Below are 26,440 nucleotides of genomic sequence, written 5' to 3'. Positions count from 1 at the left end.
GCACGGGCGGAGGCGGTGGTGCCCGAGGGCGGGACCGGCGGCCTGGGAGCCTGGGAGCCTGGGAGCGGGCGGAGGCTCCACCCCCGGGCGCCGGCGCACGGCTGCGTCGCCTCCCACTCTCGCCCCGCCCCCGGCTCCCCCGCGGCGCATCTCGGGCCGCCTCCTGCGGCTGCTGGGTGTGCAGGGCGCCAAAACGTTCGCTCCCCGGCCGCAGGCGCGGCTGCAGTGGCTGTCCGCCAACCCCGGCTACCTGCGTGCCCCTGTCCCCACTGCTGGTTAAAGGCAGTTCCTCGGGCGTGCGTCCCTTCAGCGACCCGAGAGACCGTTCCCAAGGGGGGCGGGGCCGATCGCGTCGGAGAGGGTAGCACTCTCATCCGGGCATTTCCGAGATGCCGCCGCCGCCGCCATCTTTGTTTTGTGCTGAAAGTCGCTATTGACGCCCGCGGACGGCCGGGCGAGGGGAAGTGGCAAGATGGCGGCTCCCAGGGCGGAGGCGTGGAGGCTCGCCCGGTGGGGCCGTGGGGCGGGGCGCGCCTGCGCCTGCACCTGACCTGAGCGCGGCTCGAGCTTTAGCCCAGCGCGCGGCCGCGCCGACCCCCATCCCCCCCGCGAGGCAGCGCAGGGGTCCTTTAAGAGGCTTGGGCCCAGGGGCGAAGCGGTGCGAGGGCGAGTGGGGGGAAGCGGTGACGTCACCCGACTCCGCCCCCTCGCCCGACCGCCGGCGCCGCTGCCGCCATGTTTAGTTGTTACTTCTTCACACAAGATGGCGGCTCCCAGGGAGGAGGCATGAGCGCCCTGCCGTTACCGCTCCTTCTGCCGTACAGTTGCCGCTTCGGGGCCTAACTCTAGCTCTTTGAAGCGGCTCCTGTGGGAAGGAGTCATAAGGCGGGAAGTGAGGATCGGACACCGCCTTGAGTTTGGTTTGCAGTGGAAGAATTGACCCAGGAGGAAGAGAATAGGGGGGAACGGGGAGCTAGTCTCAAGATGGCGGCTCCCACGGCGGCAGGCGCAGCCTGAGCAGCAGAGGCGGACTAAGGGGAGAGGCGCGAGACTTCACAAGCCGTACGGCGCGAGCCCCCAAACGGCCCTCGAGAGCTCGAGCTGGTTCCACCGGCCTCCGGCCCGCCTCCATTCGTTAGGTGTGTCGAGGCTGTTTCGGGAGCGGCGGCTGCACTAAGGCGCTGGGCGGGGAAGCGGGACGGTCTCAAGATGGCGGCTCCCACAATTGTGGTCTGAGCGCCGGCGGGGCTGCGACGACCGCGGCGCTTGTGGCTCTTTTCCACCCGCCCCGGAAGCCGGCCAGTGCTGGGGACTTGGGGGTGTGGGAACCGGGCCGGGGCTCCGCCATTTCCGGCGGGGGAGGGCTACGACTGAGGAAGGGAGGAGAGAGAGGCGGCTCAAGATGGCGGCTCCCAGGGCCTCCCGCCCGAGCTTGTAAGCGGGAGCGCCCGGGCAAGTAGTCGGGGCGACGGGACTCAGCGGCCTCCAGCTTCTTGAGCCTAGGCGCTCGACAGTTTCGGGCGGCTCTTGAGGAGACGGGGTGAGCGAGAAGAAAGGGAAGAGCCAAAGGGAAGGAGGGCAGTTAAGATGGCGGCCTCCATGGAGTCGTCTGCCGCTGTGTGAGGAACCGCTTCTCCGTGAGAGCTGCCTTAGACGAAAGGGGGTGTGTGAAAGGAATTGAGGGGCTCCCTTCCCGCTTGTTGACTTCTCCCCACCGCACCCTTTCCCGGAACTATGGCTTCGGCCGTGTCGCCCGCCAACTCGCCAGCGGTGCTCCTGCAGCCCCGCTGGAAGCGAGTGGTGGGCTGGTCGGGTCCGGTGCCACGGCCCCGCCACGGCCACCGCGCCGTGGCCATCAAGGAGCTCATCGTAGTGTTTGGCGGCGGCAACGAGGGAATAGTGGACGAACTGCACGTGTACAACACGGGTGAGTGCAAAGCCCGCTGGGTCCTCGGCTCTTTCCCTCCCTCCATCTCCTCCCTCTCCCTCCTCTTTCCTCCCTCCCTCCCTCCATCTGCTCCCTCCCTCCATCTGCTCCCTCCCTCTCCTCCTTCCCTCCATCTCCTCCCTCACCCTCTATCCTTCCCTCGCTCTCTCTCCCCTCCTCCCTTCCCCGTCCCTCTCCCCCCTCCCCGTCCCCCTCCCCCTTCCCCCCTCCTCCCCCTCCCTCCCCACTGATCGGCTTGCCCCTCCCCTTTGCTGTGCCGGGCTTCAGTGCTTTTCTCTGATCTTCTCCCCATTCCCTTGTCTCTCCCGTGTTTGAGGATTGGTTTTCGTTAGTTAAAAGAAAGCCCCTAGTCCGACTGGTGAGGGAGAGGGGCTGTCGCCAGCGGTGGTGACTTCAGACCCACACCGCTACCAGCGGGCTGGGGCTGGGGCTGGGGCGGGCGGATGTGTCCCCTTGGCGCAGGCAGAGTTCTCCTCCCTCCCTCCCTCCCTTCTCCTGCGCCTGCTCAGCTCTCCCTCATCTCGAGTGCCCATTCTGGAGAAATGACCATTTCTAGATTACAGATTCGTTCTCTGTTTCTCGAAAAAGGGAGGGAAGGGAAGCGCTCTTAGGACGCAGAGTTTAACATCCGCCGACCCGGGTAATGCCAGAGCCTTGGGGACCCCTAGGACGGGCCGGCGGCAGGGCCGCCTCTCCCTTTCCACATTTACTTCTGCAGCATTTCTTTCCAAGTCGCCCCTTCTCCTAATCTGGTGCCTTCTGGCTTACAAGCTGAATTCCAGTTACCCCTCAGCGGCCTGCGTAGTCGTGTGTCTCCCCGCTTCTGCGGATCCAGGGGGTTACCCCACCCGCTCTTCTGCTTCCCTGCAAAATCCAAGCCCTTGTTAGTTGGAAGGGGGAGGAACCTCTCTCTTCAGGTATGGCTGATGCACCACGGCCTTCGTGGGGGCCGTTTGTTGTTGCTCCTGCCTAGTAGCCTTGCCTGTTCTCTAGGGCAGAAAGCCTGCTGCTGTCCATGACAGCTTTGTGGCATCCTTTTTCTTGGTGGCTACTTGGCCCGTTTTGTGCCCCTAGCACAAGGGTCAGCTCCCAAGTTGCCTACTGACTGCCCCTTGGCCCACAGGACCCTGGCCTTGCCCAGAAGGCAGGGTCAGGGTGAATTCTGTCCCAGGCAAGAGCTGGAAGAGTCTGGGTGAGGGAAAAGCCCCCTACAGGCGGCGGGGGCGGGGGCGGGGGGGCGGGATGGGGGGCCTTGGGAAGCCCTAGTCCTGAGTGGCAGGCACGGCTCCCAGCACTAACTCCTTGCTCCACGGCCGTTCTCTCCTGGGGGCTCTGGCGATCCCCTGGCCTCGGTGGTGGCCCTGCAGACAAACCCTCGCTGAGTGGGCTTTGTGTCCTGAGCGGTGAGAGGCTGCTGTTCTTTGACTGAGCTCCAGTGCCTCGATGCTCTGGGGGTGGGAAGCTGGAGCTGCCTGGAGGGAGAAAGTTGGTTTGGGGAGTTGTGAAGGCTGGAGCTGGGCTCTTGGGTGCCGCTTCCTTCCCCACCCCTCAAGGCAGAAAGTGCTGGTTTCTCCACATCTCGGAGATTATCGCCACCTACCACGTTGACTTTGAAAGGCTGGTGGGTTGTCTGTGACCGTTTTTCGTTCCAGGTCTCTCAGCACCTGTTGCCTCCAGGGAGCAGGGCCTTTCTCAGCAGCCCCCGGGCGGGGGCGCTTGGTGGTTGGTGGTGCCCCGCGCCAGCCCAGGCAGCTGCAGTAGCAGGAATTAGCTCAGTAAGCTAAGGCTTCTCCAGTGGTGGGGCTGTTTATAGAGGCACCGTCACCATGAGCAGCACCTTCTCCACTCTGTGGACCGACTTTCCTCTCATAAGGCCTGGAGCAGGCTCCCTGGCAGGGAAATGCAATTTTAGAAAGTAGGGCAGGGGCCTAATTACAGTTGGCTCCAGAGTCCACCACCACTGCTGCCTTGGCTTCCTGGGGCCTCTGCATATTCATTAGTTTATTAAAATGAATTGATCACTTTGGCATGAATTCATTACCAGTCTGCAAAGACAGGTTGTGCATTAGAGGGTAGCCTGCCTTCCAAAGGGCTGCTTAAAATGAAGCTCTGGGATCCTCCAGGGTAGCAGTTTGGAAACTGTCATCGGCAATTCCTCAGACGAGAGAGCAGCTGGCAGACCCGACGCCCTCTTCCTCACCGGGGTTTCTGCCCCCTCCCGCCAACCCGGCCTTGTCACCTTTGTCTTGTCTCCTTTTGTTGTGTTTGGGATGAGGTCAGGGCATATTCTCACACCTGTGTCCCTTGCACTTCTGCGGGATCAGTCCTCAAAAAGCCTTGCACCTTTGGAGAGAGCTGATCTGGAAGGGGTTCCCGTTGCTAGGATAAGAAAGCTTCAGGGGGTGTGTGCTTTGAGAGCTCTTAGGGTAGCTACTGTGCTTGTCCTTAGGGATTTTAGTTCCACGTGGCAAGCCAAAGGATTCAGAGTGCTGCCAGGTGTGCGGGGGGAGCGAGAGCTTTGGCCACGGTGGCTCTGTAATGTCCATAGGTTCTTGGAGCTGGAGGGAGCCTTGGAAAATATCTAGTGGAACTACTTCCTTGTTTCTGCAGATGAGGAAATTGGGGTCCAAGAGGGGAAGTGACAGGTCCAGGGTCGCCCCCCCCAGCTGGTGGCGGAGTTGGGCGGGAGTGCAAACCTTCATAGAGGCCGTTCTGCCACCTGTCTCTTGGGGCCCATCACCTTTGAAATGCTTCCATTCTCTTCTGTCTCTGTATCTAATTGGTCATTGCGTCGGGCAGGCATCAAATCTGTCCCCTTCCACACCAAGCCCTCCTCTCCTCTTACTAGACTCTCGCAGTCACTTCCTGATTGGCCTTGCTAGTTTCATTTGTCGGGAAATCCTGTTCACCCTTCAAGGCCCGGCTGAAATGTCACCTCTTCTGAGAAGCGCTTTCCACTCCTGTCCTTCCCTCTCCAGCAGTCGCACTGCTCTGTGCTCCCAAGGGCCCGGCTTGGTCAGAGCTCTTCTAGGGTGTTTGTCTCATCGTGGGAGGGGGGCATGCAGCCTTCCTACTCCATTGGGAGTATGAGCACAAGATCGGTGTCCTCTGTGCCTCCCAGCATGTCGTATGCCACACAGGAAATGCTCTAATGTGACAGGTGAAAACAGAGAGGAAGGCAGCTCGTTGAACTTGACCGGCCACCTCACTGCATGGGCACCAGTCTCTAGGTGGTGATGGGACAGTGGCAACCAGGGATGGACCTGGCAGAGCATGAAGTGGGTGGGCAGCTGATGAAACACAGAGAGGCTGGGGCACAGCCTTGCTCAGGAGAGGGGAGCTGGAGTGGTGTTCATCTAGGGCAGGGTCCTTTCTCCACCTTCCCCTCCCAGCTGAGAGCCAGCATTTCCAGGATGAGGGGCCCAAGGATTGGGTTACATGACACCCCCCAGATGATTCAGGGGTGACTGAGAGCAGCTGTCACATTGAAAAGCTGGGAGAAGGGAGGAGAGCTTGCTTGTGTGCTTTCGGGGGGCGGAACCAGGACTCGTGGGTGAGATTAGGAGCCGCAGGTTTGTCGTCACACCAGGAGCTGTGCTCCCTGACAGACCTCTCTTGATGGGGGTGGGGAGGGCCCCTGCCCTGCCTGGAGTGTTCTAGAATGACATCAGCACCTCTTGGGTCATGTAGAAGGATCTGGTGAGTGGGATCCTCAAAGATATCACAGGGCGCTTCTGGCCTGGCCCACCGGCTCACTGATCAGCGTGTGATAGGAAAGCTGCCCGCTGACCCCATGTGCCATTTAGCTTTGTCCCAAACCCTGACCCACAGCCCCATAGCTGTGGGCTTTGACCACGAGGGTGCTCAGCGGAGTGAGGGTGGCTGCCTGGACATGGGACCCTTAGGCAGGCAGAGATCGGTCGCTTCAAGTCAGTGACGGGGCTCTTGTCTCTGTCTCTGTTTTACGCTGTGACCTCAGGTGTCACTTGCCCTCCTGGGCTCTGCCCCTTTACCTACCGAGAGCAGTTGGCCCAGGCAGCCTTAGGTCTCGTTACGCGTTTACCCTGGTAGCTTGCATGGAGCTCCCTCCAGTGATTGGTCAAGACGGCTCTCCAGTGTGCAAGGCTGTTGGCCTTGGCAGCTCTTGCTTTTCTGGGGTGGATTTTGCACTGGGAATGAGAAAGAGGCAGAGGGCCAGGATCCGAGCTTGCACATGCGGGCAGCACAGGTGTTGTCCCTCTGCTTTAGGGAAATGGCAGGGGAGCTCTAGTGCTCGGCATGTCCGAGGCCCAGTGACTCAGCTGAATGTCTGCAGAGACTGTCAGCCTGCTCGAAGCCTACCCGCAGAGTGGGTGCTGGAGAGCGGGGTGGGGGTGCTCTCGCCTTGGGAGGAGCGGTGGTGGTACAGTTGTGCTGTGGGGGGTTTTCTGGTTTTGTTTGTTTGTTTGTTTGTTTGTTTTGAGGTTAGGTCTTGCTCTGTTGCCCAGGCTGGGATGCAGTGGCGCGGTCTCAGCTCACTGCAGCCTCAAACTCTGAGGCTCAGGCAGTCCTCCCGCCTCAGCCTCCTGAGTAGCTAGGACCACAAGTGTATGCCACCACACTCAGCCAGTGTTTGAAAATTATTTGTAGAGACGGGGTCTCCCTGTGCTACCCAGGGCTGGGAGTTATGCTTTGGATAAGGGCTAGCCTTGCACACGGTTCCGCATTGAGCCCTGGGGGTGACAGCATGAGACTGGGTGGGACCAGAGTGCAGTGGGGCGTGGATTCCTGACCATGGTCAGCCGCCTGGCCCCAGGTGCACACCTGAATATGGAAAAAAAACACTTTGTTTTTCCTCTTCTATGGTCTCACAACACTTTTAGCCACCAAACTGAATAGTCTGTGTTATATCACAATATCAGAGCATCCCTGTGTGGAAGTCTTCCCACTTCCCACCCCACAGGAATCCCCCCATGCCCTGTTACGTCCTGGGGGACCCATCTTGCGTCTTGAGTCATGTGGAGGAGCCTCAGTTCCTTCTGCTGTCTGCTTGCCGAGATCTCACCCAGGCCAGCTCAGAGGCACGGAGTCGGGGTTGCACGTGGCCCCCAGTTTGGGGTTTCTGGAAAGAGTGTGGCACATCCTCTGAGGGAGCCCTCATAGAAGGAGGTTTTTGGGTAAGCCCTGGCCTGCCAGGTGTGAGGGGAGTCGAGTTTGAGGACATGAGGGAAGGGCCTGGTCCCAGCTGAAGGCCGGCTGCGCCATCCTGCGGAAGCAAAGCAGTGCCTAAGGTCTGATTTCCCTCTTTCTTGGTGGTCTCCTCACCCCCATGAGCTTTTGAGAAGCTTCTGTCACGGTTCTGCTGAGACTGCTGCCTCTGGCTTGCAAGAATGTTCTGGAGTACCATAGGTGTGGCAGCAGGGGCAGGGAGGGATGCTGGTGGACCATCACCTAGGAGACCAGAGGAAGTCCGGGAGGTCAGAGCAGAGGCCGGGTCTCATCCCCATGGCTCTTCGCAGCCTGCAGCGGTCACTGTTTTGGCCACTTGAAAGTGCTGCTCTGGGCTCTGGCTGTCCTGACCCTGTGATGAAGGGACAAAAATGTGGGCTCCAGGGAGGAGGAGCACAGGCCCACCAAGAGGGTATTTTGGGGAGAAATTCATGTCTGATCACTGAGTGCTAGGGAAGGAAGGCAGTGACTAGATCCCCAGTAGCTGATGAGGGATCTTGCACAGTAACTTCCTGCTCATTAAGATGACCTTGGCGAGAAGCAGGGTGGTCACAGGCTCTTTTGCACTGGCCTGAAGTCGAGGGGTTTGGAAGATGGCCTAGGTAGCGCGGCTGGAGTTGCTAGAGCGTCCGCAGGGATGGTGCTGGCTCAGCCCCTCTCACCAAGCTTGACAGCTGGCACATTTGGGGAATGAGAGGAATGGGGGCTCCCGGGTGTTCTGACTTCTGCCTCCTTCTGTTCCCCAGCAACCAACCAGTGGTTCATCCCAGCCGTGAGGGGGGACATTCCCCCTGGGTGTGCAGCCTATGGCTTCGTGTGTGACGGGACTCGCCTCCTGGTGTTTGGCGGGATGGTGGAGTATGGGAAATACAGCAATGACCTCTATGAGCTCCAGGTAAAGCAGCCCCAGGTTCTCACTCTGCCTCCTTGGCCCCACGTGACCTGACGGTAGTGGCTTCAGGGTTGAGGCAAGCGGGAGGTGGAAGGGACGCTTGAGAGTCTGCCAAGGCCGCTTTGAACTTGGCCCACCTCAGAAGAAGGCAGGGCCCAACACCCAGGACCTTCTTGCTCCAGCAAGGCACCTTGCTCACCCCCAGCCATTTCCTCCTCCACCACAAGTTGCCCTGGGCCCCCAGTGGTGGCCTTCTCATCCCACAGTTCAGTCTCCAGGTCTTGATTTTGCAGGCGAGCCGGTGGGAGTGGAAGAGACTCAAAGCAAAGACGCCCAAAAACGGGCCCCCTCCGTGTCCTCGACTCGGGCACAGCTTCTCCCTTGTGGGCAACAAATGCTACCTGTTTGGGGGTCTGGCCAATGATAGCGAGGACCCAAAGAACAACATTCCGAGGTGAGGCTCGGTCCTTTTCTCTGGAATCCCCCGGGTGGGTGTGCTCTCACATGCACAGGGCTCCATGGTGTCCTAAAGAATGTGCGCAGCAGAGCCCCGTGGCCGGGTCCCTTTCTCGTGCTGGGTTGTAAATGAGAGAGCGGCACCAGATGCCCTCTCAGGAGCTTTCGGGCTCCGAAATCGCTACTGACCCTGAGCAGGCCTCGTGGGAGGAGGGCCAGGCTGGAGGTGGAAGCCACTTTGCCTTGGGCTGGCCCAGCTCTCAGACTCGGCTTAGAGTTGCTCGTGTTCCTTCTCGGCCTCCGCTGCCTACAAGTTTCCTGATGGGTATTTTCCAAGGCCCGTGGCCAAGGACTCTCTGTCTGGAGGTAGTCCCAAGCCGGCGCCCCCTCTTGCTCTGCGGAGCCCTCATATAATACCCAGCTTTGTGTGCATGGCGGGGGCCTGCTGCTGGGTCTGGACTCGGGGCTGCTGTGCAGCCTCACCCACCCTGTCCCCTGTTCCAGTTGGACTCATCCTAGGGAGCTTCTGGCAGCCCCTTCCTCAAGAGCTAGGGCAGAAGAACTTCAGAGCTCCCACGGCCCTAGCCCCTTTGTGGTCTGGGGAGGCTGCCACTCACTGATAGCCATCCAGCGAAGCCTCTGGCGTGAGGAGTCGAGACTTGCCGTAACTGATCTTTCCTCGTCAGGTACCTGAATGACTTATATATCCTGGAATTACGGCCAGGCTCCGGAGTGGTAGCCTGGGACATTCCTATCACTTACGGGGTCCTACCACCACCCCGGGAGTCACATACTGCCGTGGTCTACACCGAAAAAGACAACAAGAAGTCCAAGCTGGTGATCTACGGTGGGATGAGTGGCTGCAGGCTGGGGGACCTGTGGACCCTAGATATTGGTGAGCAGGGTGGTAGCACCCCAGCAGCCGTGGGACAAAGCAGGTCTGCCTCTTGGCTGGCCCCGTGGGTGGCGCTGTTGTATGGTGAGGTGGGGCTCTTAGGGAGCTGGAGCATACCACTTCATGCTTTCCTCTTGTCATGGTGGGCCAGGGTGGGGAACCCTGGATCGTCCCTAGGTTTGGGGCTGTTAATCTCTGCCTTGTGCTGGCTCAGTGGGTTGAATTGGTCTGCGGGCTTATAAGAGAATAAGACATTAAGGCTTTCTAGAATGGAATTCTCTGGATCCGGGTAGCATTAGTCCCTCTTGACTCGTCAGTGGTCACACTGTGTGGAGTGCTGCATCCTGGTCTGACTGCTGTGGTACCATTGGATGCCGGTAAACCATGAGGCCTTCAGGGACTGCTTGGGCAGGTCACCAGGTGGTGGTATGAGGAGTGGTTGGGAAAGATTACTAACTGTGGATCTCCGGAGGCCTCTTCAGCTGGGAGAGAGGAGATGGCAATGTTGTCCTATAGATCAGAGTTGGCACTCCAAAGAAGCAGTTTCCCATGAGAGAATTTTCCAACAGTTTGCCAAAATGTCTGTAGCCTAAGGTGGTTATGGCGGTGAATGTATTTCATGGAGAGTTCGGGGTGTGCTCACCACTCCTCCCCCAGCACAGAGTGCAGTCCTGGCTCAGGGCAGGCGCTCAGGATGTACCTGAAGGAGCGCTATTGCTAGTCTGGTCAAAACCGCCTGGGTAACACAGGAATCTAGCTACCATGACAACAATCAGAGGGCCTGCCGTGGGCTGTAGGGAAGCCAGGGATGGAATTCTCTCACTGAGACAGATCCTACCTTCCTGAGCTAGCTTGAATCCAGGGAACGACCTGTGTGCAGTCTAGCTTGTGTGACCCTTTCCCCTCCGTCTCTCTGCAGACACCCTGACGTGGAATAAGCCCAGTCTCAGCGGGGTGGCGCCTCTTCCTCGCAGTCTCCACTCGGCAACCACCATCGGAAATAAGTAAGTGGCTGCTCACCTGCGTCTCTCTTCTCTAGACTGGCGTGGCCCCTCCCCCGAAGGGCTCTCACTCAGTTTTGTCCTGTCAGACCCTAAAGCCTGAGGATGCCTCTTTCTGGCTGGGTTGGCATTTGGCAGCCCTGTTTTTCCATTACAACCCTGGGGGACCAAGGAAAGACAGATTCATGGGGGAGAGGGCCACACACAAGCTGAGTCTGAGACCCTCCACGGGCCTGTGAGGCTCCGCCCCATCAGGTGCAGAGTGTTCTAGGTCCTTGGTGCAAGCACCTGGGTGTCTTTGTGAATGCCCAGGTCCTAAAGGGAACCTAGAAACTGTGGACATGAAGGTGAGCTTAAGATGAGCTGAACGGCACTTTTATGTGGTAGAGGTGACACAGTTCTCCTGAGGGCTGAGCCACCAGGCAGGAGAGGGCCACGTCAGGAGGCTTCACGCATCCTTGGGTACTCTCCTCGGGAGAGCCAGAGGACCGAGCTCTAGAACTGGGGTAGCAGAGGTGGCCTCTAGCTTGGCACCAACTCTACAATCCTTTCCCACTCTTCCCTCCTCACTCCCAGAATGTACGTGTTTGGTGGCTGGGTGCCTCTCGTCATGGATGACGTCAAAGTGGCCACACACGAGAAGGAGTGGAAGTGTACCAACACGCTGGCTTGTCTCAACCTGGGTATGGCCTCCTCGGGCTCTGAGTGGCCTGTGGGAGGCTGCAGGAGGCTGGCCCTTCTCGGCCTAAGAGCTGTGTGGGGTGTGCGGGGAGCAAACTGGGCCCCCGGCTCCCTTTGGAATCCACTGGAAGGATCCAGTGGGCAGAGCTCTCTGAAGCAATGTTCCACCTCTGAGTTTTTTGAATGAGCTCTCCATCCAAATGGCCCAACATCCAAAAGTGCAAAAGCCTCTACGGTGCAGGGCCTCCTTCCCTCCTCCCAGTTCTGCTTCTCAGAGGCAGCCATGTGGGTGGTTTCCTGTCCACCCTGCAGGGGCTCTTCATATCCGAGCATTAGCCATAGGTCCCTTTAAAAACAAACAATGGCAGCCTGGCGCACGCAGTGCCACACCTGGCCTTTCTCATCCGCCGTATCTTGGAGATCACTCCACGTCCCTGCCCCGCAGCAGCCTCCTTCGAGTTGCGGTTGTGCTGCTGTAACTTGTACAGGCGCCGCTCCGTGAGTATCCTTGCACCGTCTCCACCCGTGTGCAAGTGTATCCTAGGGGTGAAAACCTAGAAGTAGGGTTGCTGTCTGATGCGGCTGAACTGCCCTGCACAGAGGCTGCGCCCACGTAGGCGCCTCCGGTGGTGCCCTCACGGAATGGTCAGGCCACTCTTTGCCAAGCCTGATGGGTGGCCGAAGCTCCCCCTCCAGCTCATCTTGAGCCCCAGCTGCTGCGGGCCCGAAAATAAAAATGCCAGGCGCCGGTGGTTGAAGTTCAGATTTCTTTTGCGTGAGAGTGTGTGTTTTTTCTTAAGATCTTTCTATCACGTTTTTCCTAAACCGCTTTCCCTATTGCCATCTCTTTCTGTGAGTTGTAGTGTTCTTTAACGGGCAAGGAGGTAAACCTCTGACTGTGTTTCTCATGGTTTTCTTAGTTGGCTGTTGGTGGTTTCTAATTTTATTTTTTGTGTTGCTTTTTGCCACAAAGGGTTTCTTTGTTTTGTTGTTTTTAATGTAATAATCCAATAACTTCTTGATTTTAATTCCCATCCTTGACAACAAAAGAACCAAGGGCAACCAGGGGTGGCGGGTTTCCTCCATCCTCCCTGCTGACCTCCCTTGTCTGCCCTCCCCCAGATACCATGGCCTGGGAGACCATCCTGATGGATACACTGGAGGACAACATCCCCCGCGCTCGGGCTGGCCACTGCGCAGTCGCCATCAACACCCGCCTGTACATTTGGAGTGGGCGTGACGGCTACCGCAAGGCCTGGAACAACCAGGTCTGCTGCAAGGACCTCTGGTACCTAGAGACAGGTAGGCCCGGCCCAGCCGACCCCTCTCCTGCCACAGCCTCCCGCCCCTTCTCACCAACTGCGTTCTCCCACAGAAAAGCCACCACCCCCAGCCCGAGTACAACTGGTACGCGCCAACACCAACTCCCTGGAGGTGAGCTGGGGGGCAGTGGCAACAGCCGACAGCTACCTTCTCCAGCTCCAGAAATATGACATTCCTGCCACGGCTGCTACTGCCACCTCCCCTACACCCAATCCGGTCCCATCTGTGCCTGCCAACCCTCCCAAGAGCCCTGCCCCAGCAGCAGCCGCACCTGCTGTGCAGCCGCTGACCCAAGTAGGCATCACGCTCCTGCCCCAGGCTGCCCCCGCACCCCCGACCACCACCACCATCCAGGTCTTGCCGACGGTGCCTGGCAGCTCCATTTCTGTGCCCACCGCAGCCAGGACTCAAGGTGAGCCAGGGGACCAGGGACGTTTGAAAGTAGGGGGCTAGCCTCCGGGGAGAGGCAGCGGCCAAGTAGGAGCTGTGAGACGGCAGCCTAGACAGCAGGCCAGCAGCCGGGAGCTTTGGGCTTGTCTCCAAGGGTTGTAGGGGGATGCTAAAGCCTAGCCCCACCTGTGGAAATGATCACCCTCAGGGCACAGAGAAGAGCCAAACTCCCACACAAGCAGGCCAACAGAAGTGGCTCAGGGCTGCCTGCAGAGGGGCTGGGGACATCGTGCAGAAGGTGATGGCTGACGGCTGGCCCCTTCTCTCATCAGGTGTCCCTGCTGTTCTCAAAGTGACCGGTCCTCAGGCTACAACAGGAACTCCATTGGTCACCATGCGACCTGCCAGCCAGGCTGGGAAAGCCCCTGTCACCGTGACCTCCCTGCCCGCCGGAGTGCGGATGGTTGTGCCAACGCAGAGTGCCCAGGGAACGGTGAGGAGTGGTCACTGGGGCGGGTGGGACTTCCTGCTGATCCAGTGGATTAAGTTGCAAGTGTACTGAAGGGTTCACATCCCTCTTGGGCTCGGGTACCACGCACCCCACACTTTTCCCTCCTGGGACGTGCAGATGGGGGAGAACGCTCCTGCGAGCTCGTGGTGGGAATTAATAGGTTAATGCCTAGAAGGCCTAACCTGCTGCCTGATCCTAAGGGCATTTGCCACGTGGACTTTCTTGTCCTGCAGCCTGAGAGGAGGATCTAGCCAGCTGGGCTTGCCACAGGCCCATGAGAATCAACTGGACCTGACTCTGGTCTTTAGAAAGGATCCAGAGCTCCCAGCTGCCTCTTGCCACAGGGGTTGCCGTGCATGGTCGGTGGTGGGAGCCCTCCGTGTCTGGGGCCAGGAGAGCGGGGTCTGCCAGTAGAGAAAGCTGAGCCATGCTGGCGGGATGAGGCTCCCCAGAGCAGGGCAGCCCCTGGGCAGGTTCCGGTGAGGTCCACCAAGCAGGGAGGTGGGTGGCACCTGTGACCTGGCCTCACATGCCCGTGCCTGCTGCAGGTGATTGGCAGTAGCCCACAGATGAGTGGGATGGCCGCGCTGGCCGCTGCGGCCGCTGCCACCCAGAAGATCCCCCCTTCCTCGGCACCCACGGTGCTGAGTGTCCCAGCGGGTACCACCATCGTGAAGACCATGGCTGTGACACCTGGCACTACCACCCTCCCAGCCACTGTGAAGGTGGCCTCCTCGCCAGTCATGGTGAGCGTCTTCCGGGGCTTGTCACTGTGGTCAAACAAGCATAGTCATTCCCTCTGGGCTTTAGAGCTAGCCGTTGGACCGTGGGCTGCAGAATAAGCTGTCTCAATTAAGGGCGTCATGGCCTCAGGTGAGAGCTGCGGGCTCACCTCCTCCCTTGCCTGTTAAAGGAAGGGGGAACCAAGCTGTTCTTGGGCTTGGGAGCAGGAGGAGGAGGAAGGTGAGTGTTGAGGCAGGAGCTGTGGGCCCACCGTGGACATCTTGGGTGGTTTCCCCATCTCTTTTTCTGCCTGGTCCGTCACTCGTGTCTGCCTCCTCCAGGTGAGCAACCCTGCCACTCGCATGCTGAAGACTGCAGCCGCCCAGGTGGGGACATCGGTTTCCTCCGCCACCAACACGTCTACCCGCCCTATCATCACAGTGCACAAGTCAGGCACTGTGACAGTGGCCCAGCAAGCCCAGGTGGTGACCACAGTCGTGGGCGGGGTCACCAAGACCATCACCCTGGTGAAGAGCCCTATCTCTGTCCCAGGAGGCAGCGCTCTGGTGAGTGATGGGTGCTGCCAGGCTACGGCCACTGCCAGTGGTGAATGGCCGCCCTGGGCCAGCTCCAGGAGAGTCTTAGCCAGGCCATGCCCTTGTTTGGTTTCCAGATCACTCCCTGCTCCATCCCTTCCTTTTTAGATTTCCAATCTGGGCAAAGTGATGTCGGTGGTCCAGACCAAACCAGTTCAGACTTCAGCGGTCACAGGCCAGGCGTCCACGGGTCCTGTGACTCAGATCATCCAGGTGAGCTCTCAGTCTCTGCACATATGCAAGAGTGGGGGCCTGGGTGCCAGGCCACAGGAAGAACTTGTGTCCCTGCCCATGGAAGATCCCATGAGCACACATGGCTCAGAAAGTTCTGCTGCTCAGTCCCCTCACCCACAGCCTCCAGAACGTTCCCTGAGCTGCCAAGGCTGGTGGCGGAGAGTAGCCAGACCACACTTCCCTTCCTGGCAGTGATGCCGGCTCATGCACCTGCTTCCCCCTTTCAGACCAAAGGGCCCCTGCCAGCGGGAACAATCCTGAAGCTGGTGACCTCAGCAGATGGCAAGCCCACCACCATCATCACTACCACGCAGGCCAGTGGGGCGGGGACCAAGCCCACCATCCTGGGCATCAGCAGCGTCTCCCCCAGTACCACCAAGCCCGGCACGACCACCATCATCAAAACCATCCCCATGTCGGCCATCATCACCCAGGCGGGTGCCACGGGTAGGGGCCTCCCCTGACATACGAGTGTCTGCAAGTCCTCACTGGAGGGGAAATGGAGTCCGGGTTATAAGGCGTGCTGTGTTTCTGTTTAGTTTACCCTTTTCTATCTTCTCCTTGCTGCCTTTTGTGTCTAAGGGTAGTGGGGCAATGGGCAGGGCTATGGCTGTGACTTGTGGATTTTCATTATAGTCTAGGGGCAGCAGGGGCAGCCCTCACAGAGCCTGTCTCCCCTGGGCCCCCACTCTCCCATCCAGGTGTGACCAGCAGTCCTGGCATCAAGTCCCCCATCACCATCATCACCACCAAGGTGATGACTTCAGGAACTGGAGCACCTGCCAAAATCATCACTGCTGTCCCCAAAATTGCCACTGGCCACGGGCAGCAGGGAGTGACCCAGGTGAGGCACTCCCAGCCGTCTCTCAGCCCAGTGTCGTAGTGCAGTCCACCCCAGCACGCCACGCAGGTCCTCCCGACGGGCCTGCGAGGGGCAGCGTCGGTGGCATCCACTAGCCTGGTCGTGACGTTGGTGGCACTTTCCTCTGGTGTTCCAGGTGGTGCTTAAGGGGGCCCCGGGACAGCCAGGCACCATCCTCCGCACTGTGCCCATGGGGGGTGTTCGCCTGGTCACACCTGTCACCGTCTCCGCCGTCAAGCCAGCCGTCACCACGTTGGTTGTGAAAGGCACCACAGGTGTGTACCCGTAGGCCAGGACCCCTGCCGCCCCTAGATTATAATGAAGCAGGGCTGGCCTTCAATCCCCGTGGCACAGCTGGGGGGCACAGCAGCTCCTCTCTCCCGAGCCTTCTGTGCAAGCAGCTCCAGAGTGCCCCAGCCTGTGCAGGAGGACCTGCTGGGAAGGAGACAGCAGCAGCCTTGGCCCAACTCTGCCTCCTTTCCTTCAGGTGTCACAACCCTAGGCACAGTGACAGGCACCGTCTCCACCAGCCTTGCCGGGGCAGGGGGCCACAGCACCAGTGCTTCCCTGGCCACGCCCATCACCACCTTGGGCACCATCGCCACCCTCTCAAGCCAGGTGATCAACCCCACTGCCATCACTGTGTCGGCCGCACAGACCACGCTGACAGCGGCAGGCGGGCTCACGACCCCGACCATCACCATGCAGGTAGGGCAGGGCCTGAGGCCACGTGTGGGCGAGGGACCCCACACAAGTGGAAGCATGTGAGGCTCACGCCGTCCATCCGCAGGCCTTCTTGGTGTCGCGCTGCTGCCGGGTGCAGCCATGGCAGGCCTTTCCTCACCTGGGGCATTTTCCCTGGTGTCACATGGTCCCTGTGTCATAGTCTGTGGTTTGGCCGTCATGGTTTGGCCATGCCTGGTGTTTGAACACCAGGGTTCTTCCTCTCGCAGTGTTCTAGAGGACGCCGCAGCTCGTCTGCACGTGTGTGCAGTGTTGTGTTCATACATATTAAGGAAAATGGTGAAACATTTGTTGTTGGCCTTTGAGCATTGAGGGGGATTTCCATTCTCTGACAAAGGACTTGATTTCAGCCAGCCTCCTGCCTTCCCCTTGCCCTGTCCTCACAGCCTCTTCCTCATCCCAGTTGCCTTTGAGGCAAAGTGGTGCCTCTTCCCTGGCCTCTGGGCAAGTCGGTGTCTTGGGGGCAGGGGCGAGTGGGTCTTACGTTTGCCAGGGCCGTTGAGAAGTGGTCAGTGGTCCCAGCCTGTGCGGTGACAGTGCAGGACAGTGGGAGGGACAGGCAGACAGCCAGCTGCGGCACTAACTCTCCTCCTCGTGTGTCTCCCCAGCCCGTGTCCCAGCCCACCCAGGTAACTCTGATCACGGCACCTAGTGGGGTGGAGGCCCAGCCTGTGCATGACCTCCCTGTGTCCATCCTGGCCTCCCCAACTACAGAGCAGCCTACCGCCACAGTTACCATCGCCGACTCAGGCCAGGGTGATGTGCAGCCTGGCACTGTCACCTTGGTGTGCTCCAACCCCCCCTGTGAGACCCACGAGACTGGCACCACCAACACGGCCACCACCACTGTTGTGGCTAACCTTGGGGGACACTCCCAGCCCACCCAAGTGCAGTTCGTCTGTGACAGACAGGAGGCAGCTGCTTCTCTTGTGACCTCGACTGTGGGGCAGCAGAATGGTAGCGTGGTCCGAGTCTGTTCGAACCCACCCTGCGAGACTCACGAGACGGGCACCACCAACACCGCCACCACCGCCACCTCCAACATGGCCGGGCAGCATGGCTGCTCAAACCCACCCTGCGAGACCCACGAGACGGGCACCACCAACACTGCCACTACAGCCATGTCGAGCGTCGGCGCCAACCACCAGCGAGATGCCCGTCGGGCCTGTGCAGCTGGCACCCCTGCTGTGATCCGGATCAGTGTGGCCACTGGGGCGCTGGAGGCAGCCCAGGGCTCTAAGCCCCAGTGCCAAACCCGCCAGACCAGCGCGACCAGCACCACCATGACTGTGATGGCCACTGGGGCCCCGTGCTCGGCTGGCCCACTCCTTGGGCCAAGCATGGCACGGGAGCCCGGGGGCCGCGGCCCTACTTTTGTGCAGTTGGCCCCTCTGAGCAGCAAAGTCAGGCTGAGCAGCCCAGGCAGCAAGGACCTGCCCGCGGGGCGCCACAGCCATGCGGTCAACACCGCTGCCATGACCCGTTCCAGCATGGGTGCTGGGGAGCCCCGCTTGGCACCTGTGTGCGAGAGCCTCCAGAGTGGCTCGCCCAGCGCCACAGTGACTGTGACAGCCCTGGAGGCACTGCTGTGTCCCTCGGCCACCGTGACCCAAGTCTGCTCCAACCCACCATGTGAGACCCACGAGACAGGCACCACCAACACCGCCACTACCTCGAATGCAGGCAGCGCCCAGAGGGTGTGCTCCAACCCGCCATGCGAGACCCACGAGACGGGCACCACCCACACGGCCACCACCGCCACTTCAAACGGGGGCACGGGCCAGCCCGAGGGTGGGCAGCAGCCGCCTGCTGGTCGCCCCTGTGAGACACACCAGACCACTTCTACTGGCACCACCATGTCGGTCAGCGTGGGTGCCCTGCTTCCCGACGCCACTTCTTCCCACAGGACCGTGGAGTCTGGCCTAGAGGTGGCGGCGGCACCCAGCGTCACCCTCCAGGCTGGCACTGCGCTGCTGGCTCCTTTCCCAACACAGAGGGTGTGCTCCAACCCGCCCTGTGAGACCCACGAGACGGGCACCACTCACACGGCCACCACTGTCACTTCCAACATGAGTTCAAACCAAGGTGAGTGAAGGCGGTCAGCCTGGCTTTCATGGTCTCCCAGCCTCCCAGGCTGAAAGGCCAAGACAACGATGGCGGGGGTCCGTCCAGAGTCCACCAGTCAGGCTCCTTGGCACCCAGTTTACCAGTGGGGAGAGCTGGGGCATCCTGGCTGTACCTGAAGCAGATGGAGGTCTCCAGGAGCCTGTCCTGCCTTATCTGGCCCTCCCCTTGGTGGTAGAGGAAGCCCGTGGTGGTCAAGCCAAGTATAGGCCTGGGGGGCTCCTGCTGAGCGGCCGCCTGCCTGTTGCCCCCACAGACCCCCCACCTGCTGCCAGTGATCAGGGAGAGGTGGAGAGCACCCAGGGCGACAGCGTGAACATCACCAGCTCCAGTGCCATCACAACTGTGTCCTCCACACTGACGCGGGCTGTGACCACCGTGACGCAGTCCACACCGGTCCCGGGCCCCTCCGTGCCGGTAAGAGCCCAGGGGGCCGTTTTCCTCCCCGCCTTCCCGGCCTACGCCCGTGCAGTTCCACACTCAGACGCCAGATGTCGCTCTTGTACCAGGCATGGGGCCGCTCCTGGTCCCTTTTCCGGACCATAAAAGGGCAGCCTCGGTGCCTGCTGTGGCAGGAGGCAGGAGCCTCACCGTCCCCCGCATCTCTGGGGCGCTTTTATTTCTGTGACTGGTTCCCATCACGTGTCACTTCACCGCAGCCTGTATAAGACATGGCGGGGGTCTGAGAGCCTGTTTGTCCAGGCCAGGGTGATCGAGGACAGGTTAAAGCTGACCGGGGGTCTCAAGGGCCTTTGTCCTCATGCTGCTCAGAGAACCACTGTCCCCTCCCTATTTAACATGGGCTCGAGCTGGCCCATCAAGAATGAAAACTTACGCCCACAAGGAAAGGTGAAGGCTGGCTTGCTTCTCAGCCCTGCTGCCTGGCTCTGGCCCCTCTCCTCCCCTCTGACAGGGGCTTCTCTCCCTTTCTAGAAGATCTCATCAATGACTGAGACTGCCCCAAGGGCTCTGACTACTGAAGTCCCCATCCCGGCCAAAATAACAGTGACCATAGCCAACACAGAAACTTCTGACATGCCCTTCTCTGCTGTTGACATCCTGCAGCCCCCAGAGGAACTCCAGGTGTCGCCAGGGCCTCGCCAGCAGCTGCCGCCACGGCAGCTTCTGCAGTCGGCTTCCACAGCCCTGATGGGGGAGTCCACCGAGGTCCTGTCAGCCTCCCAGACCCCTGAGCTCCCGGCCGCCGTGGATCTGAGCAGCACAGGGGAGCCATCTTCGGGCCAGGAGTCTGCCAGCTCTGCGGTGGTGGCCACTGTGGTGGTCCAGCCACCCCCACCCACGCAGTCCGAAGTAGACCAGTTATCACTTCCCCAAGAGCTAATGGCTGAGGCCCAAGCCGGCACCACCACCCTCATGGTAACGGGGCTCACCCCCGAGGAGCTGGCAGTGACTGCTGCTGCAGAAGCAGCTGCCCAGGCTGCAGCTACGGAGGAAGCCCAGGCCCTGGCCATCCAGGCAGTGCTCCAGGCCGCGCAGCAGGCCGTCATGGGTGAGCACCGGTGCAACCTTGGGGAAGCCGGGCCCCTCGGGGGAGCAGTAGGCCGCGGAGACAGCCTGGGAAGAGGAGCCCATTTCCCTCAAGGGTGGCATGAGCCAGATGCGATGGGGAGGACGAGCATGGGGGACCCCAGGCAGGCCAAGTAGTAGAGACTGCCATGTAGGACAGGCTGGCTGGGGTTAGCACCTGGGAAACAGGCAGGGCCCCTCGGCCAGGGCTTAGCCTACAGTGGAGCACAGTGGGAGGTGGACGGGGTCTCTAGGACAGGCTTTGGGGGCCTCCGCCTGGGCTGCCCACTTCTGGCCAGCCTTCCTAGTAAGTAGTGTTTCTCTCGACCCTGGAGCAGGCACCGGTGAGCCCATGGACACCTCCGAGGCAGCAGCAACCGTGACTCAGGCGGAGCTGGGGCACCTGTCGGCTGAGGGTCAGGAGGGCCAGGCCACCACCATCCCCATTGTGCTGACACAGCAGGAGCTGGCTGCCCTGGTGCAGCAGCAGCAGCTGCAGGAGGCCCAGGCCCAGCAGCAGCATCACCACCTCCCCACTGAGGCCCTGGCCCCTGCCGACAGTCTCAACGACCCGGCCATTGAGAGCAATTGCCTCAATGAGCTGGCCGGCACGGTCCCCAGCACTGTGGCGCTGCTGCCCTCAACGGCCACTGAGAGTAAGTGACTGAGGGCAAATTGGTGCTGGGGTGGTGGGGGCACCCAGGGAGGCAAGGGCAGGACGGGAGGCTCGGTCCCACTTGGGAGCCAGGTCTCCGGAGTCTTTCCCACTGACACCTTCTTTCTTTCTAGGCCTGGCTCCATCCAACACATTTGTGGCCCCCCAGCCGGTTGTGGTAGCCAGCCCAGCCAAGCTGCAGGCTGCAGCTACCCTGACTGAAGTGGCCAATGGCATCGAGTCCCTGGGTGTGGTGAGTCGGGTGTGTTGGGGCTCCTGAGTCCGTGGCCTGGAGGGCAGCACTGCCTCTAGGTGCTGAGGGCCTGATCTCGTCGCACCGATTCTGTCTTGCAGAAGCCAGACCTGCCGCCCCCACCCAGCAAAGCCCCCATGAAGAAGGAAAACCAGTGGTTTGATGTAGGGGTCATTAAGGGCACCAATGTAATGGTGACACACTATTTCCTGCCACCAGATGATGCTGTCCCATCAGACGTAAGTGTCCCCAGGTGCTGATGTCCTCAGGTGGGTGGATCTTGGCTCCACCACCCTGAGCGGGGCTTACAGGAAACTCCTCCATCTTTGGGCCAAGCTGAGTAGCCAGGAAGCCTGAGGAAGGTGGGCAGAGACCATCCCCCCTGAAGCAGTAGAAAAGGGAGAGCTTTGGTTTCTTCCCGCCAGTACCTGGCCACAGTCAGCCTCGCCACATCCCTCCTTGCCGTGAGGGGGCCAGCCACTACTGACCTCTTTTCCCTCTGGCCCATAGTCACCATGGACCTGCAACGTTCCTGGGGTGGCCCAGAGCTGTCTTCTCCACAGTGGCGTTCATGCCACTCCTCTCTTCCTAGGACGATTCGGGCACCGTCCCTGATTATAACCAGCTGAAGAAGCAGGAGCTGCAGCCAGGCACAGCCTATAAGTTTCGTGTTGCCGGAATCAATGCCTGTGGCCGGGGGCCCTTCAGCGAAATCTCAGCCTTTAAGACGTGCCTGCCTGGTTTCCCAGGGGCCCCTTGTGCCATTAAAATCAGCAAAGTGAGTCTTGCTGTGGGGTGGCTGTCTGTCCCTGGTTGGTTCCTGCCTGCTTCAGCACATGAGGTGGCCGGGGGGGGGGGGGGGGGGCGGTGCATAGGAGGGCTAGGTTTTGAGTCCCAGTTTGTCTTAGTCCTTCCACTTGGGGGAAGATCTCTTTGAAGCTCCTTGAACTACCACATGGAATATCTCTACTGTGTTAGAAAATGGCTTATGGGAACCATGATTAGTCAGTTTTGGAAGCTTCTAGCCTGTTCTGTTGTTGATCTTCTGACCCCCTGGGTTCTAGAGTCCGGATGGTGCTCACCTCACCTGGGAGCCACCCTCTGTGACCTCCGGCAAGATTATCGAGTACTCCGTGTACCTGGCCATCCAGAGCACACAGGCTGGGGGCGAGCTGAAGAGCTCCACCCCGGCCCAGCTGGCCTTCATGCGGGTGTATTGCGGGCCCAGCCCCTCCTGCCTGGTGCAGTCGTCCAGCCTCTCCAACGCCCACATTGACTACACCACCAAGCCCGCCATCATCTTCCGCATCGCCGCCCGCAATGAGAAGGGCTATGGCCCGGCCACACAAGTGAGGTGGCTGCAGGGTGAGTGTCCTTCGTGGGGCTCTTCAGGCACAGGGAAGGCACAGGAAGCTGGGTGCAGCAGGAGGAACTGTCACCATCTGAGATTTCTTCCTTTGGCGCGCACACAGCCCCCATGGGGGTGGCCGTCGAGTAGAGCAGGGGACCCAGCTCCGGGCCTGGGGGTGCAGGGGACGCTACCCCAGGATGTTTGAGGGGACAAGCAAAGAGGCCTGGCAGGAAAGTGTAGGTTTCCAGGCCCGAAAACAGCATGTCCCAGGTCCCTGGAGTGCAGCAGGTGACGGGTGGAGGCCAGCCTGCCTCCTGTCAGGTCATGCTCCTGCTCCAGCTCCCCTGGGGCTCTGGGACCTGGGAGGGCAGTGAGAGGTGGGAGCTGAACTGAGTGGGTTTCTAACCTACGTCCAGAGGGGAGTGAGTGGTGTCGTGTTCTGGTCCCAAGGAGTGGCGTAAAAGGTGACCACCCACAGGGCAGGCGCCCCACCCTTGCCAGCTGCGGGTCATGCCATGTGGCACCGAGAGGCTCTGCAGACGGGCAGGGCGCATGTGTTCCTTGCTCTTGTTCTGTCACAGTGCTGCTCACGCATCTCTCCGTTCCTTCCAGAAACCAGTAAAGACAGCTCTGGCACCAAGCCGGCCAACAAGCGGCCCATGTCCTCTCCAGAAATGTAAGCAGGAAGCCCCTCTCGGGAACCTTCTGAGACTGGGGGTGGAAATAGCTGGGCTCAGCCTCTCGGCAAATGACTGGGGGCCCCTAACCGGCCCCACACCAGGCCCTGTACCAGCAGGGCCTCCAAGTGGTGCAGGGCCCACACTAACTTTCTCTTTCCTTTTTCTGCCTTCCAAGGAAATCTGCTCCAAAGAAATCTAAGGCCGATGGTCAGTGAGAGGAAGCTGACTAGCCCCTGGATTCTTCTCCAGACCCCCCTGCTTCAGGAACACCCGCCAGGGCCCACCCCTCCCGCCCCCATCCCAGCATTCGCACTTCACCCTCGCGAGCCGCTGTTCACTCCTCTCCCCTTTCTCTTTCTCTCTGTTTTTAAAATAATCTAAAGAAAGCACATTTTACCATTGCTGTTGGGAGGAAGCAGAGGCAGATGGGAAAGCAGAGAGAGGAGCGCGCTTCCTTTCCTCCCCGCTGCCGCCCACCCTGGGGAGAGACCTTTGCGGGGAGGGAAGGCGGAGCTGAGGACAGCCAGCTCCGCCCTCCCAAGGCTGTGCGTTCCTGAGGGCCAGGTCAGGGGCGGGCATGGAGTGGAGGAAAGGCGTCCCTCTTGGCCCTCCCCAGAGTGGCTTTCCTGGCACCCTGTCCTGGGTGTCTGGTTCTGTTTTCTTTTCTTCCCCTTGTGTTTCCAGTCACCTAACTTCCCTTCCTCAGGCTCCCCCGGCCCACCCTGCTCGGTGACCCCACAGGAAGCTTACACATTTTCTCAGAGGCCTTTGTGCTCCCACCTCTTCTACCCTCCCCCTCTTCTTTCCCATTTTAAAAAAGAAAAGAAGGAAAAAGAAAAAAGGGGCAAGGAGCCCCGCAGCGGCCTGGGCAGCGCCTGTGCAGACCTCCCTGCAGGCCGCACTGCCAACTGCTGCATTTGTTGTGTTTTTTAGGTTGAAATTGGTGAAGTTCACACTTTCATTGTAATTTTAGCGTGTGGGGTTTTGTCCCTTTTTTGTTGTTGTTAGCTGTGTACAGAATGTGTAATCTTTTTTCTTTTCTCTCTTTTTTTTTTTTTTGTTTTGTTTTGTTTTTGTTTTTTTACTTTTTTCTTCTTGGCTAATTCTTGGCAGGGATCTTTCTGGAGGAAAAGCTGGGGCCAGCCAGGGCAGGAGAGGTGTGAAATCTGCCACGTGGGGCCTGCTGTTTGCCACCCAGCCCGACTTCCTGTTGCTGGCCCCTGCCCTCTGCCCTTTTGCCTGTCCTCAGGCCGCTGGAACAAAGGAAGGACAGCTCATTCCTCATGGGCGATCACTCCGCATCTATAGGGTCGAGCCTGGGGGAGCTTGAGGGAGTGCTGGGGCCTCCTTGTCCTGGATTTCCAGCTCTCCCCATGTCCCCTCCCTGAGCACCCCCGGCACCGCCTCCGAAACAGGGCTGCTGCTTTCCGCAGCCACTGCTCCACCTCCCCCAAATTGTCATGGAAAGGGTGGAGAATGGAGGGGAACCAGGCGTCCTTGGAGGCAGCTCGGGAGGGTGACTGTGTAGTGTCACGCACAAGGGAGGCTAGGGCAATGGAGCAGGCCGCCAGCAGCAGCTGTACAGCATGGAACCCAGGCCAGGCTCCGCGGCTGGGGGATCTGCTTGGAGTTTTCTGCCCCCCCCCCCACCCCAAACTTCTATTGAGGAGCAAGGCTTGCCAGCAAGTCAGAAGGATTTGAACCAAGCAGCCAATCTTTCCAGCCCTCCCCTACCGACCTCTGCCTGGAGACGCAGCAGCCTGTGTCCTCCAGGGCCTCTGGTTTGTTGTATTATAGTATATTTCGCTGTGGAAAATGTCACGTTTAGTCACCTTGGAGCCCACTCACCTGGTCCTGTTGTTTTACCCCATCCCTTCTTTCGCGCGCCTATTGATTTGTTTCTGAGGAGAGTACACCGTTCACTATTGTAGAGTAACCCTTGTGACTCAATATTACCATAGTGCGATGTCGTTTTGTGCTATTTTGAACAATTAAAAGACTTTTTTTGAAATAACCACTAGGTGTCTCACTGTGTCCCGGCATCCTCTCTGGAGGCCTGAGCGGGAAGGCTGAGACCTGCCCGAGGCTCACGGGAGCCCCCTGGAGGGGGACCTGAGCTCTGGTGAAAGTGTAGAAGGCCCCAGAGTGAGGCCCCTGCTGTGGCCTGTGGTCTTTGGACCAAGTCGGACCAGGTTCCAGCAGGTTGCTTGGCAGCTGCCTTGCAGGGCAAGGGCCAAAGGGCCCCTTGGGCAGCTGCTGCTGACTTCCTGTGTCTGGGGGCCAGATCTCCCTCCCTCCCCTCCTGCACTACAGGATAGGATGGGGCAAAGGCCTGGCAGGTCACCAGCGGCAGCCTCCTTGGGTGGGTTGGGGGGGAGGTGGGCTGAGTCAAGTATACCATGGGTACTGCAGAGGTGGATCCCTTCCTCTGGCTTCCTCTTAAATGTGAGCCATGCCCCCAAGGGGAAGAAGCAAGAGCTTGTGATCCAGACTGACCACCTAGCAGCTGGGTCGGTAGGACAGCTGGGATCCCGTGGGCTGAATTTGTACCAGGAGGCCCAGAAAGCCCCGGGGCAAGGTGGCTGGAGCAGCACAGGCCTAGGCGGGTACGAGGGGAGTGACACCCTGCTTCTGGGGCCTGGTGCTCCTGGTGCATCTGCATTACCCGCCCCCTCCAAGCCCCTGCCGCCTGCCTTTGTTTCCCCCACACACCTCTACTGCCCAGCCTTCCTCTCAGAGCACCCAGGCACTCTGCTACCAGAAGCTCCTGGAGTAACAAAAGCCTCCGTGTCTCCACCTGTGGCATGGGTGTGTGTGCAAGGCCCTGTCGAATGCGACCTCTTCTGGGAAGCTTCTGTCATGTGGGGTCTGCTGTGTCATGTGGGGGTGAGGGGAAGCAGAGTGGCCAGGGCTTGACACCAGGAGCCATGGCTCTGTCTTACCCACCGCACCAACTGTGACCTGCCTTGGGGCCTAGCAAGGGGTGGGAAAGTGTCCTTCAGAGCAGAGCGGTAGGAGTCATGGCTGGGACTGGTGGAGGCCAGGGGCCACATGGGGCTGGCCCCAGAACCGAGGGGCCTTGTGGATTTGCCATACCTTTGGCAAATGGCTTTGTGGGCACTTCGCCTGGTGGGGGTGGTACAAGGGTTCTTCCCCACTCCTGTAGCTGGCACCTGTGGGGCTACCCACTCTCCGCATTCCTTCAGCTCACTTGTCTCACCGCAGCTGCATCACACTCCAGAAGGCAAGGACCACATCAGTCATGCCTCTGGTGTTTATCTGAAAATACCGAGTTTCCGTCTGAGGGCACCACTCAGTCTGGGGAGGCAGGAGGGAGGCTGGACGTGAACATGAACATGACAGGCCTGTGTGTAGGGCAGGTAGAT

The 26,440-nt window shown here is 59.9% G+C and overlaps 1 protein-coding gene across 11 annotated transcripts; it reads left to right on the top strand.

Moving 5' to 3' along the window:
- Positions 1–170: 170 nt before the first annotated feature.
- On the top strand, positions 171–25,068 carry HCFC1 (host cell factor C1). 11 transcript variants are annotated; one of them, XM_054471748.2, is made up of 26 exons: positions 171–1,927; positions 7,903–8,051; positions 8,342–8,502; positions 9,191–9,399; positions 10,319–10,403; positions 10,977–11,083; positions 12,204–12,383; positions 12,457–12,816; positions 13,127–13,287; positions 13,854–14,051; positions 14,370–14,594; positions 14,733–14,837; positions 15,086–15,305; positions 15,560–15,702; positions 15,857–15,995; positions 16,208–16,428; positions 17,073–18,549; positions 18,845–19,005; positions 19,654–20,098; positions 20,454–20,771; positions 20,905–21,023; positions 21,125–21,262; positions 21,616–21,801; positions 22,088–22,388; positions 22,987–23,050; positions 23,230–25,068. In XM_054471748.2, exons 1-26 carry the CDS (start codon positions 1,735–1,737, stop codon positions 23,267–23,269), a joined length of 6,105 nt encoding a protein of 2,034 aa, XP_054327723.1. In that variant the 5' UTR covers positions 171–1,734; the 3' UTR covers positions 23,270–25,068. The 11 variants fall into 11 exon arrangements, with proteins under 11 accessions (XP_054327723.1, XP_063516601.1, XP_054327722.1 ...); XM_063660531.1 differs by having other exon boundaries at positions 20,905–21,032; XM_054471747.2 differs by having other exon boundaries at positions 20,451–20,771.
- The last annotated feature ends 1,372 nt before the right edge of the window (positions 25,069–26,440 follow it).

The sequence above is a fragment of the Pongo pygmaeus genome, chromosome X, assembly GCF_028885625.2.
Source record: "Pongo pygmaeus isolate AG05252 chromosome X, NHGRI_mPonPyg2-v2.0_pri, whole genome shotgun sequence".
NCBI lineage: Eukaryota > Metazoa > Chordata > Mammalia > Primates > Hominidae > Pongo > Pongo pygmaeus.
The sequence above is the reverse complement of the archived record's forward strand: the minus strand, read 5'-3'. Positions and strand labels throughout refer to the sequence as shown.

What these genes read in the sequence shown, in the direction of transcription:
- HCFC1 (XM_063660527.1), top strand. Translation starts at nt 1,735, where the DNA reads ATGGCTTCGGCCGTGTCGCCCGCCAACTCGCCAGCGGTGCTCCTGCAG. An exon ending in TCCCAGGAGGCAGCGCTCTG is followed by an intron (nt 14,595 to 14,732) that starts GTGAGTGATGGG and finishes CTTCCTTTTTAG; the next exon opens with ATTTCCAATCTGGGCAAAGT. An exon ending in CAACATGAGTTCAAACCAAG is followed by an intron (nt 18,550 to 18,844) that starts GTGAGTGAAGGC and finishes TTGCCCCCACAG; the next exon opens with ACCCCCCACCTGCTGCCAGT.